Source organism: Diorhabda carinulata, chromosome 2, assembly GCF_026250575.1.
Source record: "Diorhabda carinulata isolate Delta chromosome 2, icDioCari1.1, whole genome shotgun sequence".
NCBI classification, from domain to species: domain Eukaryota; kingdom Metazoa; phylum Arthropoda; class Insecta; order Coleoptera; family Chrysomelidae; genus Diorhabda; species Diorhabda carinulata.
This window is the reverse complement of record NC_079461.1, coordinates 31,467,335-31,488,915: the sequence shown is the minus strand read 5'-3', so window position 1 is coordinate 31,488,915 and position 21,581 is coordinate 31,467,335. Positions and strand designations below refer to the sequence as shown.

Here is a 21,581-nt window from a genome sequence, read left to right as displayed (position 1 = left end):
TTAGTAGCTAAGCTCGCTCTATTAATTCAAACAATTCACAAAATATTACAGTATTATTACATATTCATATCATAATATATATATGAAAATTTATGCAATTGCAGTAATTATCATTACAAAAGTATAAGTTCATATAATATACAATTATAGAGTTAAAATTTATATCACTTGTTGGAATTTATTTATTTGTTGCACGATAAAAAATGCTCAAGGAATATTTTTCCTATGTACCGGCTTTATGTAACAATGACAAAAAGTAAAGTGTGATTGCCGCACGAGACAGGTATCACTTGTTTTAGGCAACCCGTAATCCGTAAATATTTCAGTTGGCAGAATTGTTGGGTGAAAATTAAGAATAGAATGACATGACGGATGTAAAAGGAACAGCTGAATAAAAGGGTCCTTACCAAATTATAGAAATATAAAACTCAAAAATCGGATACTAAAGGCGATAAGCTGGATACAAATTCAATTGGCTTAAGACAATTAGGAGTATATTACATTAATCCAAAAGTGAAAGTGGCCGTTTGTTGAATGACTACAACTAAAAATGACCAAAGTAGTGCAAACATAAAAACAAGAAATCATTCACTAATTGATAAAGTGGCAAAGATCCGATTTTCATTTTGTAACTATGAAGGATTGTTTAAAGTGTTGATATTTTAGTTATGTACCTTAAAATTGATTGTGTGTAATGAATACCTGCTAATAATTACCGAATTTGGATCGAAAAAAAAGAGAAAGAAAATGTCAGCAATGAAAAGTGGTGGTCTTACTAAAAAAGAAGGCAAAATGCGAATTCGAGCCTTCCCAGTGAGTATTACATCTTTTATATATGTTGATATACTATTACATATTACTATTTTAACATTTATATAAGTTACAGCTAGCTGCAGGACCTACAACTATTTTTTCCAACCAAGCATTTTACTATTATTGTGGAGGATAATTCAAAAAAATCAGTATAAAAATGTCCCAATATTGCAGACTACAATTATAAATTTAGGGTCATTCTATATAAAATCAACACTAAAATAAAAAATTACTTGACCCCCTCAGAATTTGATGAAATTTGGTATGAAGGTTGTCTTCATAAAAAGGAGAATAATGCCAATTTTTTTTAAATATCAACAGTTTCAGAATTACGGATATATAAAGTTTCCTAAAATGCACCAAAAAAATGTAACCAACATATTTTGAAATCACCATTGCTTTTCTTCTAATTGACCTAGAGATATAAGAGTGGTGTCATTTCATTCACTTTTAAATGCTTTTTCTTTTGATATGCAACACAACATATTTTGTTATAAAGTTATATAATTTTATAAATAGTTTTGGAATGTGATGTTAAATGATAATAAAAAATATGTTTCATGAAATTACATTAATCATGAACTTTAAATTTAATTTTTAATATCAAATCTTAGGCAAAAGTGATTTAGAACTTGATGGTTTGTTAAGATTTTATGAATTCTTCACATGCTATTGCATAATTCCTTCCTGTAGAAGTGGTGGGATTGACAAATAACACCTGTCAATGGTATACACAATATGTTCGGTTTTCTTGAATATGAAAATGACAATGAAGGATCAGCAGGATACAGAAAAGTCACTCACTTTATCTTCTTCACCCTTATCAAACACATATGTCAGCCACCACTTTTGGTCATAAATAGCATTTATATATCAACTAACTTATGTTATTTGTAATTTTTCAGGGCAGTTTTGAATGGCCACTATTTCCTTTGTTGTGTCTTTAGAAAATATTTTTACATATATCTTCGATGCACTTGAATTTGCAGGTATATAAGCACAACATTGATGTGTTCCCTTAATAGTTACTGCTTGGCTGAAACAGTTATTCAGAAATTTCTCAGGCTTGACACATTTATATTGTCTAGAGAAGGTGAAATTAATGCCAAAACCAGCCCTTATAAGCACATAATCAATTATGATAGCGTAAATTATTTAAGTTAGGATGATAAGTATTAAATTTATTAAACACCCTTATTTAAAATTATTGTTTATCTATATATTTATTAGCCTCCCACTTGGAATTTTGAAAATTTTCAAATATGCACATTTTTAGACAATTAAAATCAAAATTTTGAATATGATTTAAAAAAAAACTTCATTACAAAATATGTGGTATTGTATATCAGAAATAAGAACATTGTAAACTGATTAAAATAACACATCTCCTCTATCTCTAACTTAATTAGGAGGAAAGCTATGGAGATTAAAAAATATGTCTCTTATGGTTTTTTGGTGGATTATTGGAAACTTTACATAGTCGTAAATTTTAAACCATTTGAAATATTTGAAAAAAAATGGCATTTTTCTTAATCTCTATGAGGACAACCTTCACATCAACTTTTGTTAAATTCTGAGGGGCTCAGGTTTATACCCTGTGTTGATTTAATAAGGAATGACCTTTTCATCTTGACCAAAATCTATATTCTTATTAACAGTAAAATGTTCTAAATAAGCGCCTATAGTAACACTTATACACTATAATCCTTTTAATCAGTTTAATCTTAAAATCAAGATTTCTTTATAGTGAAGGATTATTTTTAACTAATTTGTTCTAATATATGTTTCAAGTTTGAACTTAATGCTTCTTATTAAAGGATTACCAAAGTATATTGAAGTCGAGATTTAACAAATATAAATAATATATATCTTGTTAGGGAGTAAGAAAGATGGTATAATTAATTTTGTTTTAAATTAATAGTTTTATTGGAATCAAAACAATATGGAAATTAAGATAGATTAGAAATTCCAAACTTTGAATTCATTATATTCTGTTCTATTATATATATATATATTATATATTAGATAGTAAAATTTGAAAGTACAGGTAACCAATCATAATTTCTGCTCAGGTCAAAACTTTACAAGCAAATATGTCCTAAGTTGAAGTATGCCAATGCTACAAAAATAAATTTTCTGTCATTTAAGTCACATAAAATTCAAATTCATTGTCATTTATCAAATATTTACGGCATACACATTTAAATTTTTTACATAATTTGCAATACAGTCACAATAGTTTTCAAGTTCATTTATAATTCTATAGATTGGTTACATAAATGCCGTCCTATGAAATCGAAGTCTCTTAAAATGAATAGGAACGTTTCTAAATACTTGGATGAATGGGATAGTCCAGGTGACAATGTAATTATTTCAGTTTTTGTAAACAAAGATTGATATTCTAACATTACTTGAAAATATTGTACAACTAATAGGCAAACAAATATATTCTGTAATTTCTTTTTAGATGACTATGGATGAAAAATATGTGGAGAGTATATGGGCATTATTGAAAAATGCCATTCAAGAAATCCAAAAGAAAAATAATTCAGGTTTAAGTTTTGAAGAACTTTATAGAAATGCCTATACTATGGTTTTACATAAACATGGGGAACGTTTATATACAGGTTTAAAAGAAGTTGTAACACATCATCTAGAAATAAAGGTAATTATTCAAATTCGTTTGTGGCCTTTATTAGATTCAATTGAAATGTTTTCATCTTTTTTCTCCAAAATTACTTTTGTAATGTTGATGTACTTTGTACATAATTGTAAAAAATTTGTTGCAATTAAATTTCAAATGGTGTTCATTGAGTGTAATGAATTATGAAAATGTTAAAATATGAGAAAAATGTAATTTCTAGTGTTTTTAGAAGTGTTGCTTTTCACTTCAAATACAAGCCTCTCATAAGAAAGCAGTAACGTTTACCTTTTTATTATTTTTTAATTAACCTTGACAAAATTTTGTATGCAGGTACGTTTATTGCTCATTCATATCAGCATATTTTTTTGTGACAATACACTTTGTCTCTGAAGATGATAAATTGTTTATTGATTGAGGCGTCAGACAGTGTAATTTTGAATTGAATGAGTATTAAAAATGGTTTAAAAAATTCCATCTTGAATATGAGCATTAAATAATAAATAACTTTTTATTACAAAGCCTTCTGTTTTGACTACAGTACTTGTGAATAAATAGGTATATCATTGTTTACATTAGTAGTTCATATAGAACAATGAATTAATGTGAAATTTTAAATAAAGCAAAATTGCAAGAATTCATTGTTGTTGTTTTTATAATAAAATAATATTATGTGCCTCAACAAGCTTCCTGAAAATTATTAATCAACATTACTACTTTTTACTTACTGTTTTCTTTTAAATGGTGGGAGAAATAATTTCTTCGCCATCAAGATAATATACCGGGTCATTTCATATTTTCAGTTCACCTTCTACCTATCACTTCATATCTCCAATGTTTTCAAAGCTTATGCTTGTATATAAATAGAGCAATTGATAAGCTCTTGCTACAAGGTTTCATATAACAGTTTTATTTACAACTTGAACATCTCAGAAGTCATCTTAGTCGTAAATGGGTCGACAACTTCTTGAAATGATGAGCCAAAATAAGATAAATTTATTCACAACTTTTTAGAATTATATTAATTAATATTTATTTTTAAAGCTTCTTTTTGTGAAATTTTATATGTTAACCTCTATGTAATATTAATGTCTTGCATAATTTGTACCAAATCTTAATGCTCATATATTACTACTTCATGTTCAATAGTAATGGTTGTTTATATTATTTTATATTGCAGGTTAGAGAAGATGTTTTGAAATCCCTACACAATAATTTTTTAATGACATTAAATCAAGCTTGGAATGATCATCAAACATCAATGGTCATGATAAGAGATATCCTTATGTATATGGATAGAGTTTATGTACAACAAAATGATGTTGATAATGTATATAATCTTGGACTTATTATATTTAGGGACCAGGTAAATATGAAATTCTTTATAATCAAACAAAAAAAAATATTTTAGATTTAACAGTAAAAAATTAGATTGTTAAATATTTAAAATTTTTAGGTGGTGCGGTATGGTTGTATTAGAGATCATTTGCGAGAAACTTTACTTGATATGGTAATGAGAGAACGTAGGGGAGAGAAAGTCGATAGAATTTCTATTAAAAACGCTTGTCAAATGTTGATGGTTCTGGGTATTAATTCTCGATCTGTCTATGAAGAAGATTTCGAACGACCGTTTTTACAACAATCTGCAGAGTTTTATAAGGTAAATCACAGTATTTTACTGGAAATTTTAAATTTAATAATCGTTTGTTTAAGGTGGAGAGTCAACGATTTTTAGCAGAAAATAGTGCTTCAGTGTATATAAAAAAGGTCGAAGCACGAATTAATGAGGAATCTGACCGTGCTAAACACTATTTAGATGAATCAACAGAATCTCGAATCGTCGAAGTAGTAGAGGAAGAATTAATAAAAAAGCATATGAAGACAATTGTGGAGGTAATTTTTTTAAGCAGTTTTAAAATAAATCGATAATTGATCGAATAATACTCTTTAGATGGAGAATTCTGGTGTGGTGCATATGCTGAAACATCAAAAAACCGACGACTTAGCTTGTATGTACAAACTTTTTGGACGTGTGACTGATGGTCTTAAAACTATGTCAGATTGTGTGAGTCTGTACCTTCGGGAACAAGGTAAAGCACTTGTTCAAGAAGAAGAGCATCAACCAGCTACCAACGCCATCACATTTGTGCAATCTCTCTTGGATCTCAAAGATGGTTTCGATCATTTCCTAAAGAATTCCTTCAATAACGATAAAATATTTAAACAAATGATTGCGTCTGATTTCGAACATTTTCTAAATTTAAATCCAAAATCACCGGAATATTTATCTTTATTCATCGATGATAAGCTCAAAAAAGGTGTTAAAGGAGTAAGTATATTTAATTATTATAGAATAAAACCGTTTGTTAACTGTTTCAATATTTATAATATGACATATATTACATTTTTTGTGGTAGCGGGTAATTAATACTGTTAGTATTTATTATCTCAATGATAACCAATAATAAAAAGTGTTTCATTGACTTTCTCCCTACTCTTTCCTCATATGATTTCCATGTTATTTGTTTGTGATGTTCTGCACTTTCAACTTATTATCTTAATGCTAAAACTTTCTACCCTTGTGGATGAAAGGAGTCTACCTACAATGTATTATCACTTCTATCATCTATCGCATTCCATTCAATATACACACATATAAAAGTGACCGAGAAGAGCTGTCTTATTCCTCGAGTTGTTCTGACTATTTTTGACATTTTGTGCCTTCTTCTTATATCATTGTGCATCTCTTCGACTTCTAAATCCATTTTGGATCTTATAGAATGTATTTTCAATCTTCTCTATTAATTTCTTTGAAACTTTATTTTGGTATATATGAATATTTATTCTATTCTCATACAATAGTACGATTAATGATTTTTCAGTCTTCTGAAAAATTTTCCTACTTTACATACTTTATTATAAATATGTAAGTAGCATCAATATTTTCATTTCTTTCTAATATATATGATGTGTAAGATTTATTTAATTTTCAGATGTCAGAACAAGATATAGAACTCGTTTTAGATAAGTCGATGGTTCTATTCAGGTTTCTTCAAGAAAAAGATGTATTTGAAAGGTATTATAAACAACATCTTGCCAAACGGCTGTTACTCAATAAATCTGTCAGTGATGATTGGGAAAAGAACATGATCTCCAAGTTGAAGGTAAAAAACATTTCAATTCAAACGGAATGTACAGCAAAAATTTTTTTAGACGGAATGCGGCTGCCAATTCACATCCAAATTAGAAGGAATGTTCAAAGATATGACTGTTTCTAATACAATTATGGATGAATTTAAAGAACACATTACCAAATCTGAGGTGAGCAAGAGAATATTCAAATTAATTCCTGTGTAAAATAACTGGTTACTTAAGTATAAACTAATTTTATTGTGTGCTTTATTTTCTAAATTCTTGGTGCATCATAAATTTTTAATTGATTAATTAGAAACTTTTGTGAAATTTATGTATATATTTTGACACAAAACAGTTTGTTCCATACAAATAAATAAACTGTTTTCATAATGTATCACTTAATATTAATACTTTTATTATCTGTATATGTTAACAATTCTCAAACTTTTGTTCTTCACGACACATTTTTTAAGTTGAATAATGCTGTAACCTCTTATCGTAATTATAAATAGAGAAGTGCACACAGTTACCTTTTACAAAATGTTATCTTTGCCTACACTTTCTGATTTGGAATGTTAATATAGAAATAATGTTCCAGCAGAAAATTATCTAAGCTCTAAGCTGGAAATAAATTTAAAGAAATGTTGCATTTTGAAAAACTTATGTTAGCACCTGATCCTTGTATTGTATATTTATCATTATTAAATGAAATAGTCCAGATTTTTTCATTATCCCACAATTTGAGTAACACAGTCATACATAAAGATGTTTTGTTCACTACAGATTATTAAATGTATATATCATATACAATAAACTATTTCATTGGTTTGATAATATTTTATTATTTTTTAGACTAATTTAGGAGGCGTAGATTTATTTATGCGAGTACTTACAACCGGTTTTTGGCCAACGCAGAGTGCTACTCCAAAATGTCACATACCAGCTGTTCCTCTTGCCGCCTTTGAATGTTTTCGGCGGTAAGTAACTTTTTGTATAGAAATTCGCATTGGTAAATTGGATATTTTACATTGATATTCCTGTGCTCTGCAAAATATTTTCTAACACTGTATAACAAAAATTACAGAGCCCCTCCTTAAATATCCAATTCACAGGCGTGCAAAATTGACCTTTTTCGGTATTTATATTAGATTATTTCGGAAAGCTGAATTTTCATCTACTTTTGGTCCTATTTCATTTCTTTGTCAACTTTTCTCCCATAAGAGATAATCTCTATCTTCAACTTTCACTACTAGAGGATATTAAATTTCTTTCTTGTGTCTTTTATTTGATCCTTTTATATAATTACAACAAAAATAACCATCCTAATTGTGATTTCATAATTCCATTTAAATTATCATTATGCTGAATAGGAAAGTATTTTCCCTCAAACCACTGATGCATTGCACGAATGTAACCCAGACAGAGACACAACCTCTTGTGGGTGAATTATCTCACCACTTCTGATGGGAAGCATTAGGATCTGTTAATCATGTAGTTAAGTGATTCCAAGTATCCCTTATTAAGTACTAGACACTTGAAATTCCATTAACGTATCAAATTTCTTACTTTTATTTTGTATTGATGTGACTCTGAACGTCCGTAAATGTCCAGTTTTGTAATTTGTGTACGATAGGATTTGGTATTGAAGGCGGCTTGTATATGGATACGGGGTATATATAATTAAATTACATTAATTGTAGGTTTTACTTAGCCAAACATAGTGGACGCCAATTGACGTTGCAGCCCCAACTTGGTAATGCCGATCTGAATGCCGTCTTTTATGGACCTAAGAAAGATGATAGTGATAAAGATGGGGCGTGCTCTTCCTCAACCACAATAGTTTCAACAAGATCGGGTCCCCGTAAGCACATTATACAAGTTTCGACTTACCAGATGGTAGTTTTGATGTTGTTTAATAATCACGACAAACTTACGTATGAAGAGATTTTAAACGAATCCGATATACCCGAACGAGATCTTATTAGGTAATAAATATTAATTAATGTATTTCAGTTGAACTTATTTAAAAATATCTTCAGGTAACGACCAAATGCTATGTTTACAAATATATTTTTGAATTTCAAATATTCATAAGTATTTTCATTGTTATCATTCAATTATAGACCAAAAAATTTTATTCATCATTTGTTTTGTAAGAGGTTCACAGCACTTTTTCTTTCATATCAAGTCTTTTCGTTTGCTATCCCATTTTGAAATATTTTCTTTGTATTGAGTTGTTGAAAATACTTTCCTAGCAAGAGGTATCTTCACACGACAGGCACCACTCGAATTGCTCTATTGTAATATTTGATATGGCTTCGCCGACGAGAAGGACTGAGTTGACTCTTATATCAACCAACACAATGTCAGGTCTGTTATTCATCACCTGTATATCAGTGATAATGAACTTATCATAGTGTAGTATAAAATTGTCATTTTCGAGTACCTTCTGCGGCTGGTATTTGTAAAACAGTTTATAAGTATTGAGAATACCAAATTTTTTGGTCAGTTTCTGGTGAATGGTGTTGCACACTCAGTATTAACTAACACACTACAAGCAGACGTTTTATGTTGAAGCCATTGGTCTCTGTAAAGAGGATTCTGGTAGTAACCCACCTGTTTGAAGGTTCTTTGTCAGTATGCTACTGGTTGAAATAATGATGTCTACCATGTATTGACTTTTGCGACCATTGTTCCAGCTTCTTAATACGCTACAAGCAGATGTTATATGTTGAAGCCCTTAGTCTCTGGAAAGAGGGTTCTGGTAGTAAGCCATCTGTTTGAGGCTTCTTTGTCAATATGCTGCTGGGTGAGCTAATGATGTCTACCATGTGATGCCTTTTGTAACCATTGTTCTAGCTTCTTGGTATCTACACTAACTTGAAGTTAGATTATTTTACTACAAACAACGTTGATTAGTTTGCATTGCTGGAATACGTTATAGGCTGCATATGTTCCCTCTAATCTTCCATATTCACTTCAATTTAATTTTATTTTTTGTAAATTTTATTATACTTTACACTTTCGACAGTATCAAATATAAATGATCATATATTTTGTTTTTTTATCGCTTCTTCACTAAATAGGGCGTTGCAATCATTAGCGATGGGTAAGGCGACCCAAAGGATTCTAATTAAAAACCCGAAGACTAAAGAAATAGAATCCAGCCACGAATTTTACGTTAACGATTCGTTCACTTCAAAATTGCATAGAGTTAAAATACAAACGGTAGCGGCAAAAGGAGAAAATGAACCCGAAAGACGAGAAACAAGGAATAAGGTAAACGCTAAAACAAAATTTTAAGTATATGTAGTGGAATTTCTATAACCTTCTTAAATCCCCAAATACTTGGTATTTCCATTTATTTAGACTTTGTAACTCGAACAAAATGTTATTTTCCTGTATAGACATTTTAGTACATATCTATATTCGACACTTCGAATTTCAAAAATCCAAGTCCAAGTTAGTAAAACATAATTGTCTTGGGATTCCCGAAGTCGAAGCAACAAAATAGAATTCTGAATTTATTTATCAAACTTTATAAGTCATAGAGCTGTGCATCACAACCTAAATTTATTTTTTCGACTAGTATTTATTTGGCCTCTAACTAGCATGAGTCTTGAAAGAAAACTAGCATTAACTTTACGTGAAAAAATCATTATTAATGCAATTAAAAGTGACAAGTGGAAGCTCATATTGATTTCCAAAATTTTACCTACCATCTTTCAAAAGAAGCTATAGAGCAGTAATTTGTTGTGAAAAAGTCAATGACTAGCCGAATTTTCGGATGTCTTAGAATTCTTAATCACCTGATTCAAACAATGTTATGACAGAAACATAAGTGTATTAAGATGTATCTTATGTGAAAATAAAAGAATTTTTAAAATCACTGGAACACAATTAATTTCAAGGCTGCAATGGTTTATGGTGAAAGTTCAAGTGTGACAAATGAAATATGTGATGAATGAAAAGTGAGGTGAGGAGTTTACTAAAACATTATGAACCAAAATATTTTTTAAATGTCGATGAGATTCGACTTTTTAGTATTTATTTTTAAGAATAAAAAATCTCACGGTAAGGTAAAGAGCTTTTAGGAAAGAGAGATGAAAGAGAAAAGAATATTACTTTTCGCTGACAGTTGTCCAGTTCACAACGTAATTTCTCCATTAAAAATTATGATGGTATACAAAGCTGGACAAGTTTATCAGAAATTATTTTCAACAGCTGTAAATTTATAATAGCACAAAAGGCTCTTGAGCCGTTTATGGACTCGAAAGCCAATCAGAGTAAACTGCAGAATTTAGGAGTTAAATCGAAGGTTATGTGACATCTTATTAAAGCATAGCTACTTGAAACGAAATCTTAAGTGACTCTTGAAACCTTGATATTGTTCATCAAAATGACGATGACGATAATATTAACCGAAATAATGTTGATAATACCGATTTTATAGATTTTATACCATTCATATTAAATAAAGAAGCCAGCGCACCAATTAAAAAAAACTAGGAACTTTGAAAGGTGTAATGATATCGAAGATTGTGTATACCGATCGTTATTTGCTATTGGAAAAGTAATTGTTAAAGCAAAATAAGAAATTTTGTTGGAATTTGTGATTGATTACAATAAATATGTATCTACTAAAATAAAGAATTATTATTTATCAACACCACAAAAAATAGGTATAGGTCTTTTTAAAACGAAATTTTGGTAATCAAATACATACTTATTATCTCGAACTTCTTGTCAAATGGAAGATCTTTGCGTTTCCCTTGACATTCAAAATGCTACTGTAGAATTTACATTTACATAGATACATTTATTTTTGAGATATTAATTTAAAAAGAATTTCCAGTTTTTAATTTAATGTTGAATATTTTTGGTATTCTGGTGAAATGCTTATGTTTATCAATTTCAATCAATAGTACATATACAAAATGTTATCGATTTAACAAATGTTTTTCGTAATTGTAGGTAGATGAAGATAGGAAGCATGAAATTGAAGCAGCTATTGTACGAATAATGAAGTCTCGCAAAAGAATGGCGCACAACATCTTAGTTACAGAAGTAACCGAACAATTGAAGAGTCGTTTTCTTCCCTCGCCCGTTATAATAAAGAAAAGGATAGAAGGTTTAATAGAGAGAGAATATTTGGCGCGCACGCCGGAGGACAGAAAAGTGTACACTTACGTGGCATGAACTTTTTTAAAAAGGATCATTATGAGACTGTGGATAGTGGTCCAGTGATCTTCTATAGATGAATATTTACATAAACGTAATTAATATTAATTAAATTATTCCAACAGGTTCATATTTTTTTTGTCTAATTACTGCGAATTGTTGAAAAGAAATATAAACATTTTAGAAAAACGAAAGACGACTTACGACCATCAATACGGTAACTTAGTTTACAACAATAGTGTGATAGAATTAATGACAGGAGATTTGTCGATTTTTATTTTGCAATAAAGAAATGATGCCGCACAAATAAATTGTGATCGTTGGGATTTCGATTCTAGGATCGGACGTACAAACTCATATTTTATAAAGCGAAATATTATTTAAAACTTAAATCTCAATAGTCTATCTAGATTTTAAATCCCGACAATCTTTTTATATCTATCATTTGAAGTTTTCTTACATTTATTCGTAATTAAATTGATAATTTGGTCACAAAGCAATATAAAACAAAATAAATAAAATGTGTATTAAACAATATATTTTAAATTTCACTAGAATGTAAATTGATGTTCGCTATTGATTAATACATTTACTTTATAAACGTCCGTAAGGACGTATATTGTGCTATTGTGAAAAATTTGAACTAATTTATCTCTTTAAGATGACTAGTTCTATTTTTAATCATAATCTCTAAATACATACCGCCCTATGTTCTTGTGGCTCTTTTTTGTGATCTCTGTAGAACCCGAAATTTTTCTTCTTCCACTGATATTGTGAATATCCGTTTTCATCCTTTTACATTTTTCTACAACTTTATATTCCAGGTATAACAGTGGTAAAATATTCATTTACCGTACGAGCCGTTTTGGCACAAATTTTTGCCGAAGAATGATTCATTCCCACATAGCTTTTATCAAACAACCATAAACACCACAAATAAACAACAAACTAGTTTCAAACTCTAATAAAATTTTTACATAACAGGTGTGGATTTATTTATTAGATGTGTTGGCTCCATTAATTGTGCATATCTAGGTATTATTCTATAATCATTCTCAAAATGGTACACATAACCACATTTTGACAGTATCTAATTTTTTGCTTCTGTCTTTTTGAGGAACTGTGGTGTGCAGACATTTATATAATATGTGTTAAATTATTTCCTAGAATTAAGTCCTCGTATTTAGCATCAGCTGATATGGTGATATGTTTTTCACATCAGTCACCAAGTTTCTTGCAAATTTATTGATACGAAATTGTCTGGCAACATTCTAACTTATACAGAAGGGCTTCCAACTTTTTGAAACTGATATGGCCTCTGGTGTCGCTTTATCTTTCCTAACCTAAAATCAAATAAAAACTAGAAACGAAATGTACGTTTTTTAAAATGAAAATTATTATCCTTTGAAAAAATCAACTACATAGTGAATTTTATATTGTTATCTACAAACTGTCTGGTAAAGTTGTATCAATAATGACTATAATTATTTGCTTTATGAAATTTGCATAAAAATACTGTTTTGGTAGAAATTGTGTACGTTCTATAAAAATTTTGTCCTATAAGACTGCTATGTGACCTAATCATATTTAAATTTATTTATATCAGCGTTTCACTTCCAAAACTTCTTAGGAGTGAAAATGAAACATATTTTTTTAGATTTTTCAAGATTCTGTAAAAATATTACAGGACAATAGATATATAAATCAGGTCACTAGATATTTGCTTTAGATCTTTTCAATGACTCAATAATTGTGGCCTGTCATAATGTATTCTAAACAAAATTTCATTACTAACATCTGTGCTACCCAAATAGTTTAATTGAACTCTCGAAATATTTCAATCTTACAGAGATATAAGTTTAAATTGTGAGAGTGGACAAAAATTTTTTTTTCGGCTTTGGCTTCATTTTTCAATTCCTTGGAATGGAAATTTTTTGTTTGCCAAATTTTTGCTTCTTTTAGTAATCAATTCAAATTTTATTGAACTATCGTCGTGTCAATAGTTTGGCTTCATTTTTCACAAAGTCCAGTCTGTCTGTTCTAAAAATTATCCACCTCATGTCTTTTATACCTATAAACTTTCTCAAATCTTTATCCAGTGCTTTGTGATCTTGAATCAACCAATCTTCTCCAAGTTGTTTTACTGTACCAATTTTCTCGTTAAATTTTTATGTATTCTTGGACATTAAGCAGTACTTCATACTTTTCTTAGCCTTTTTTTAGGTCTTCCTAAGACCAGCTGGTAAAAATGAGTGCCCACTGACTGGGAAGGTTGCATTATCATGGTGGAACACTAAAACTTTCTGATTTGACAATTCTGGCCATTTTTCTTCATTGCTTCATCCAGTTCCATCAATTGGTTTCCAAAGGAATGGACCATTTGTTGTGGTTAATATTAGTATGAAAACATTTTTTGTTGATACTTTATTTTTTTTGTATAGCTATTGAAAACAAGTTATTAAGCAGTTCATCACTTTATATAGCAAAAATATTTCAACTTCACACTACATTTTTTCAATATTTAATGATATATCTGTATGATCACAGAAAAGTGTTGAGGCTTTTATTAATCTGATAAAAAACAAATGTTATATAAACAAAATTTTGGTTATATTTATTAACTTGCTTCCGTCAAATTTTCAACTACTTTCTAGATTGAAAACAAAAAGTGAAATAAGGAAACTGTACTCACTGTTTTCTACCACTGCACTAAAAATCACAGTTACACTGTTATCATCCTGTATGATCTAAGGTGAACAATCTCTGAAGAGGACGACATGGTTATCGAAACGTGCATCAGGTAGCGTAATTGATATGGTGGTAGTAAATAATGTGTTCAGTATTATTATTACTAACAGTTGTAGAAGTCCCAACTTAGTGGTCATTAAAATTTCTGTGTACTGTGAATAATAACACCAACTACACAATTTCTAAGAGCTGTATTGGAAGTGAATCATGATAAATATTTTTGGCATCATTCCTTGTAATAATGATATTTAATAAAGTTACTTTTCGTCTTTGAGATTTTGTTTTATTTTTACTCCTCAAATATGATCCAATATTTTAGTAATGATGATGAATTTTTAATGGCAAATGGTATACATTCCTGTACATCGTCGCTCAAGTTTTAATAAAGGAATTTACGACAATTACTAGCCATTATGTTTGAAAATATGTAAAAGTGCTAGCCAGCAGATTGAAAGAAAATATACTACAATTGGATTCTTATTTCTCCAAGCGTCCGAATTGAAATCTATCCAAGTACAGTCCCTGGCAAAATTATTAGACGCACTGTATTTTTTAAATCCCTTGATTCCGCAGCTCCGAGAATGGCTTCCAAATGGAGAACCATTTACTTTCATTCAAGATGGAGCTCCCTGTCACACTGCTCGATCTGTCAAAGCTTTTGTGGCAGAAGAAAATATCCCTCTGTTAGATTGGCCGGGTAATAATCCCGATATGAATCCGATTACAAATGTGTAGGAGCTAGTGAAAAAAGAAGTAGCTAAGAATGTGACTACCAACAAAACCCAGCATTTAAAAAAGATTATTCATTTTTGGAATAATCATCTTCAAATACAGGAGAAAGTACAGTCTTGCATTGATAGCATACCGCGCAGAATTAAATTAAAATTAATAGCGGCTAAAGGTGGCTCAACTAAGTATTGACTTTTACTTAAATTATTTTCACTTTAATTAATGTTGTTTTATTTATGTTAAATTAATATAATATAAAAATAAAAAACAATGCAATTTAAAATAATAAAACGGTACAATATTTTCAGTAATGAATATAATAATATTAATCTTGCAGTGCGTCTAATAATTTGGCCAGAGACTGTAACCTTCATCTTGAGGAAAGACCAATATCTTCAAATTTCACTTTACAATATTCAACTGCCGCAATCTCCTAGCACTAAATATCTAGGAATACTCCTCGATCGACTCAAATTTCAAATGGAAAAGAACACATATTTAAAAAGCAAAAACAAATTTATTAAGTACGAAATATGTGCACTGGGTAAAAAATCGAAATTGACTCTAGAAAACCAATCTGTCATGAAACTTGTTTGGATAAATGGTATCAAACTCTGTGAATGTGGGAACAAATAAAATACAAATACCTCCAAAGATATCTATCCAAAATAATATGTATATGAACTGATTTTCCCTGGTATGCATCAAACCCAACGCTCAATGAAGACCTAAGTATCCCATTCATACAGTGTGTAATTATAGAACAAAGTAGAAAAGACTGGATTCACCCAATAACCCGTCACTCCGTCTATTATTAGTACCACAAGATAGCAGAAGACTTAGAAGGGACTGGCCAGCTGACCTGAGAAATGAATAAAAAAAAGACCTCATCTACTCCCAAGCTAACAAACGAGTTCATCGAACTTCTTGTTTTAATTGTTTACGAAAATGTTATAATACAAAAAAGATTGCTAATAAGTAAGTACTGAAAATAAATATATAAAAATAATTGAAACAAGAATCGGGTATTTGAAAACTGTTATTATTGCTTGTTTTCACAAATCACATAACAAATTTGAAGAAATTTTTAAGCTCATTCAAATTTATCTATCCCACCCACTTTACTAGGCTCACATTTACGACTAGATAGTCGCTGAAATTAATATATTCACCAAGCTTCAACCTATCATAGAGTTAAGAGTTTAATTTATATGAATTAAAATTTTAGAATAATCTGTTGAAAATCTACAACACATCTAAACTGACAGAATAAAAAAATATATTTTTAATAATTCCCGTAGTAAATCAAATTATGAGAACAAAAATGACATTTTTCAACTTGTGCTAAGGCCATCAGCTGATTGATTTCAAATTGATACTTTCGCCGCAGAAAATATTTTGATTTTACTATAATATAAATCAGTTAAACACTCCACTGAAAAATTCCATAACTGAAATATTATAACATAACCCCTTAAAGCTTTCGTTTTATTTTTCGGTTTTGCCATTCGTTAATATTTATCTCAACGCTTAAAACGCCTCGTAAACCATTCCACTTGGGTTTATGATTATAACGCTATGGACTAAGTGGAACTGGTAAAATCGGTGTCTTAAACGTGATTATCGTGAGTGCTTAGTGGAATGCACCCTTATATATAGTATTCCAATATTTCTTGCATGGACTGCCTATTCGTGTAGTCTATGGTTTTAATGATGAAATTAGAATCGTGTCAAAACATTGAATCGAAAAATAATCGATTTTATACTGCACAAATTTTATTGTCAACAAATGGCTAACCTAAAGTTATAAGATCTTTTTAAAAATATGTTAAGTCGTAAATCTTTAATATTATCTAAATATGTGTTATACCAAACGATAAGTTTCTGTGAAAAAAGCTGTATACATCAGAATGGTTCGTAGATTTTTCTTTACAAATTTTAGATAGTATTATTTTTTTTACACATTATTTCCTCTTAACCAATGCGATATAAAAAGTTTCATTATTCTATACTGCCAAAATATTTTTATTTTTTTATTTATTTACATCAATAAGTTGCAATTGTAATAAATTTTACCAAATTTATTGAACATTTTTAATACAATTTGTTCTCTGTATATAAGTTGGTTTATAAATATTTTTTGGAACTTTTAATCTACTCCTTAATTTCTGTATTTTTCCTAAATAACTGCATAAATTCCGGAATGTAATTATATAAATGTATACGCATAACAAATCCATTTGGTTGTAGTTAGACATAAAAGTATATTCTATAAATTAGAAAATAAAATCAGTTGGCGTTCCATATCGTGGAGTAAGATATTATGTAATGAACCCAGCAACGATAACAAATCTGATAATGCTAATACCAAAAAGGATGGAAGTAAAAAATCTAAACCTGTATTGGAAGTTATATCACCAAAACTTAAAACTACAGTAAAGAAGGAATCAACAGTGGTTTTAGAGAATGTCAAAGAGAAGAGTTTGCAATCTGAAAGTGAAAATGTAAGAATATTATCTGCAGACACTATAAAAAAACTTAAAGGAAAAGGAGAAAAAGAACCGGAAAAAGAAAAAGGTATATTAGTTATTCAACGATTTTTTCTTGTAGTGTATTGAGGAGTTTATATTTTTTAGCTAAACCACCTCCCAAAAAAAGAAAAAGGGTAGATTTATCAGTGCAATCTCTTGAAAGAAACTTCATCACACCTGTTAAGGCTATGTCAGATTTTTTGTTAAAGCCATCTGATCTTGAAGCACTTCCAAAAACTAAAAGACGATCACCTTACGAATCAGAACCTCCCATAACTGTATACTGGAGAAAAGATGTTGAAGCTAAAGCTCTTGAAATTTGGGGCACTAGAGAAAATCTTCAAAAGGAACAGTTAAAAAGGGATATTGAGAGAAAGAAATACCAGCAAAGTATGTATATTTTTCAAATGTTCCTTTAAGTGAGATGTACTAGATATTATAGTCTATTTTGTTTGATATTTTACAGATATTTTTACTGTTAAAAGAAGACTAAGAGACTTTAGGAGAGAAATGGGCAAATCTTCAGATGTTATTGAAGATGATGGTGGATTAATGAGTAGATCTGGAAAGGTTGTTCTTACAGCTGTGGTAATGTATGTTACTAAAACTTTTAATATTGAAATAATTGATTTTTTATTAGAAACATAATTACTTTAAAAGGAACTAATATATTTACTTTTATTGAAAAGTATTACATCTTTATAGAAATGGAGCAAATTTTTTATCTAAACTATGTGCATGGATTTGGACTGGATCCCATAGTATGTTTTCCGAATGCATACATTCTTTAGCGGATACAATAAATCAACTTATTCTAGCATATGGTATTCACAAATCCATTCAGGTAACTCAATATTTTTAAATAGAATAATTATTCTAAATGCTGTTCTTTAGATTGCAGATTCTTATCATCCTTACGGATATTCCAATATGAAATATGTGGCATCACTTATTTCAGGTGTTGGAATTTTTTGTGTAGGAACTGGCTTGTCTATTTACCATGGAATAGCAGGTCTTATAAATCCAGTGCCATTAGAAGATTTTTTTTGGGTAAAAAAATTCTGTTTTATTTTGACATTGATGTAAACTGTACATATTTTATTCTCTATTTTACAGGCCTACATCACTTTAGGTGGATCTTTTGTCTCTGAGGGGGCTACTTGTTTAGTTGCATTTAATTCTATCAGGAAAGGTGCTAGACAAGCCAATATGTCTGTAATGGATTTTAGTAAGTTAGCCAATAGATTATTTAATTTTAATCATTAGTACAAATTATGGAAGATAAGTATATTTCAAAATTAGATTAATTCAATGAAATATTCATTTAAAGCCAATGCATCTACTACTAAATAAATGGAAGCTACCATTTATATGCACTTAAAATATCACTTATCACTTTTTTTAATTATTCTATGGCTCTATTCTTTACATAGGGCAGGAGGACCACATTTAAATAAGTTAACTACATTATATTTTTTTTATATTTTGATGTGTCCAAAATTAAGAATCCTAGAAAAAGTGCTGATCTACTACTTATTTTATTTACTGAAAAAGTTCATCCAAAGGATTTTTTGCTTGTTGCAGTTACTTTACCAAGATCTTTTTCCAAAATATTTGCATATTCGTATATCACAACACTTCAGGCCTTAAAGGCCCATGACTAGATTATTTTTAACAATTAAAAAAATTTACACAATATATATTTCAAAATCTTTGGGCTCTGTTTTCTTCTTCTTTCTCTAATCTTTTTACTATAACTCTCGATCGGTTTCTGTTCTCTGTTCTTGTCTCTCCACTCAGTTATTACCTCTCTTCTCAAATCTGATGTTAGCTCTCCTATCCATTTTTTCGGCCTGCCTCTTCTAATTCCCTCTCTCAACTATCTGACTATTTGCGTAATATTAGGCTCGTTATATATTCCTTTCAGCTCGTCATTTGTTCTTCTCCATGACTTCTTGGTTAGCTCCCAGGACTCACATCCATAGAGTACAGTCGGCCTGATTGTTTGTACAATCTTATCCTATTAAGGGGATAAAATATATGATTCTATACTTTCAGTTAACTGCTTTTTTAGTTTTTAGAGGACAAGATCCTAGTGTGACTGTGGTGCTTCTTGAAGATTTTGCTGCTGTGATTGGTGTAGTATTGGCTGCTGGCTGTATAGGTGTTTCTGCATTAACTGAGAGCACAGTGCCAGATGCCATGGGATCTCTATTAGTAGGATGCATTTTGGGTTCTGTTGCATCCTTTATAATATACACCAATGTAGCAGCTCTTGTTGGAAGGTAAAAATACTTTTGTGCTCTGTCTAAATAATTTTCATACAAAAATATTTTTTTATATTTCTTCAAGTGTTTAATCAAATAAAGTATTATGATAAGAGAAATTAAAACATTGAGAAAGTATTGAATCATTCTACATAAATGATTCCACAATATTTATTTCTGCTAATTTCAGCTATAACTTTGGTTGTAGTTGAACAAATGTGCAATTATATAGTTCTTAAGTCACTAAAATCTTTGTGAGTCCTACTCAATTTATAAATCAAGAGTTTCATACATACCAAATGAAATTTTTGGATCGTGTGACACCAAAATGTGATTGATATAAAGTATTAAAAATAAAAATAACAATTTAAAATCTTCAATCAACTTAATTATAATCTACCAATATGAACTTCAATAGAATCTCATGATTAAGTGAGGATTTCTTTGACTTTGCTGATTAATATCACAGTTCTAAAAAATATAAACAAAAGATGAAAAAATTGTTACTATTGATTCAAAGGATAAATAACCCAAGACACTATCAAATGGATAACATTTTGTGAAATATGGTTCTTTTGGTTTGAAAATTTATCACTACATTCTATTCAATTTACACTGGTAGATTAGAATATACCTTTAGATTCTACACTCATAATCTTAGGTTGTACAAAATATTTACAAATATTACAGATCCATTCCTGAGGAAAGCCTTGAAAAAATTAATGCTGAATTAGAAAAGGATATTATGATCAGGGCAATACACGACGTAAAGGGTATCGATATGGGAAGTTATCTAGTCAGGTATAAAGCTGAATTGGACTTTGATGGAAGGGAGTTAACTAGATCATATTTAGATAAACTTGATTTAAATGATTTGTTAGACGTAAGTTGAATTGGAATAGCTTAATAGTATCAAACGTTTTTCATGGATTTTTCTAGGAACTTAAGACAATAGATAACATTGATAAAATAGAGGAATTTATGCTTAAACATGGCGAAAATATTGTAGATATGATGGGTGGAGAAATAGATAGGATAGAAATGAAACTTAGGGTGAGTATAATACAAAAATTAAAATTTACTTATGAAGTCAGATTGAGGAATATCATTTTATTGTAAATCGTCAATAATGAATAGTTGCTATTCAGATATATTTTTCATTTATTACAAAAATCATATCAATAAACAAAAATCATAGAAAAAAAACATAGAACCATCAAAACCAGTGAACAAAAATTTAACCAAACTAATCAACAAAACAACACAGTTGCCAAATGTACTAATTTACTATTTCTTTTTCAGAAAAAGTACCCAGAAATAAGACATTGTGATCTAGAAATACTTTAAGAATTAGAATTATCTTAATGTTAATACAGTATTTTTGAACTTATTTCTAAGCTTACATGTTTTGTCGTTAGCCAATATGGTTTAAATATACTATTTTATGTAATTTTTATTTATTGCTTCAACTTGTATGATTAAAAATCATTCAACTTTTTGTATTGATTACTGCCTACTACAGTAGGTATTCCACTC

At 29.5% G+C, this 21,581-nt stretch overlaps 2 protein-coding genes across 3 annotated transcripts; both read left to right on the top strand.

Annotated features, from left to right (window-relative positions):
- Positions 1 to 315: 315 nt before the first annotated feature.
- LOC130890970 (cullin-3) lies at positions 316 to 14,792 on the top strand. Of its 2 annotated transcripts, none has more exons than XM_057795438.1 (12): positions 316 to 813; positions 3,281 to 3,478; positions 4,635 to 4,820; positions 4,911 to 5,114; positions 5,168 to 5,347; positions 5,406 to 5,783; positions 6,448 to 6,618; positions 6,668 to 6,775; positions 7,442 to 7,566; positions 8,290 to 8,574; positions 9,676 to 9,868; positions 11,564 to 14,792. In XM_057795438.1, exons 1-12 carry the CDS (start codon positions 748 to 750, stop codon positions 11,786 to 11,788), a joined length of 2,319 nt encoding a protein of 772 aa, XP_057651421.1. In that variant the 5' UTR covers positions 316 to 747; the 3' UTR covers positions 11,789 to 14,792. The 2 variants fall into 2 exon arrangements, with proteins under 2 accessions (XP_057651421.1, XP_057651420.1); XM_057795437.1 differs by lacking the exon at positions 316 to 813 and adding an exon at positions 2,955 to 3,177.
- Positions 14,793 to 16,845: 2,053 nt separating this feature from the next.
- On the top strand, positions 16,846 to 21,542 carry LOC130902964 (proton-coupled zinc antiporter SLC30A9, mitochondrial). The gene is made up of 11 exons (XM_057815251.1): positions 16,846 to 17,160; positions 17,498 to 17,824; positions 17,884 to 18,168; positions 18,245 to 18,371; positions 18,484 to 18,622; positions 18,673 to 18,828; positions 18,895 to 19,006; positions 19,853 to 20,063; positions 20,736 to 20,928; positions 20,985 to 21,098; positions 21,348 to 21,542. Exons 1-11 carry the CDS (start codon positions 17,073 to 17,075, stop codon positions 21,390 to 21,392), a joined length of 1,797 nt encoding a protein of 598 aa, XP_057671234.1. The 5' UTR covers positions 16,846 to 17,072; the 3' UTR covers positions 21,393 to 21,542.
- The last annotated feature ends 39 nt before the right edge of the window (positions 21,543 to 21,581 follow it).

Coding starts and splice junctions, on each gene's coding strand:
- LOC130890970 (XM_057795437.1), top strand. CDS start 3,103: ATGAAATCGAAGTCTCTTAAAATGAATAGGAACGTTTCTAAATACTTG. Junction 5,784..6,447: donor TCAAAAAAGGTGTTAAAGGA/GTAAGTATATTT, acceptor TTTAATTTTCAG/ATGTCAGAACAAGATATAGA. Junction 8,575..9,675: donor CCCGAACGAGATCTTATTAG/GTAATAAATATT, acceptor TTCACTAAATAG/GGCGTTGCAATCATTAGCGA.
- LOC130902964 (XM_057815251.1), top strand. CDS start 17,073: ATGTTAAGTCGTAAATCTTTAATATTATCTAAATATGTGTTATACCAA. Junction 17,825..17,883: donor AGAACCGGAAAAAGAAAAAG/GTATATTAGTTA, acceptor TATATTTTTTAG/CTAAACCACCTCCCAAAAAA. Junction 20,929..20,984: donor ATTTAAATGATTTGTTAGAC/GTAAGTTGAATT, acceptor GGATTTTTCTAG/GAACTTAAGACAATAGATAA.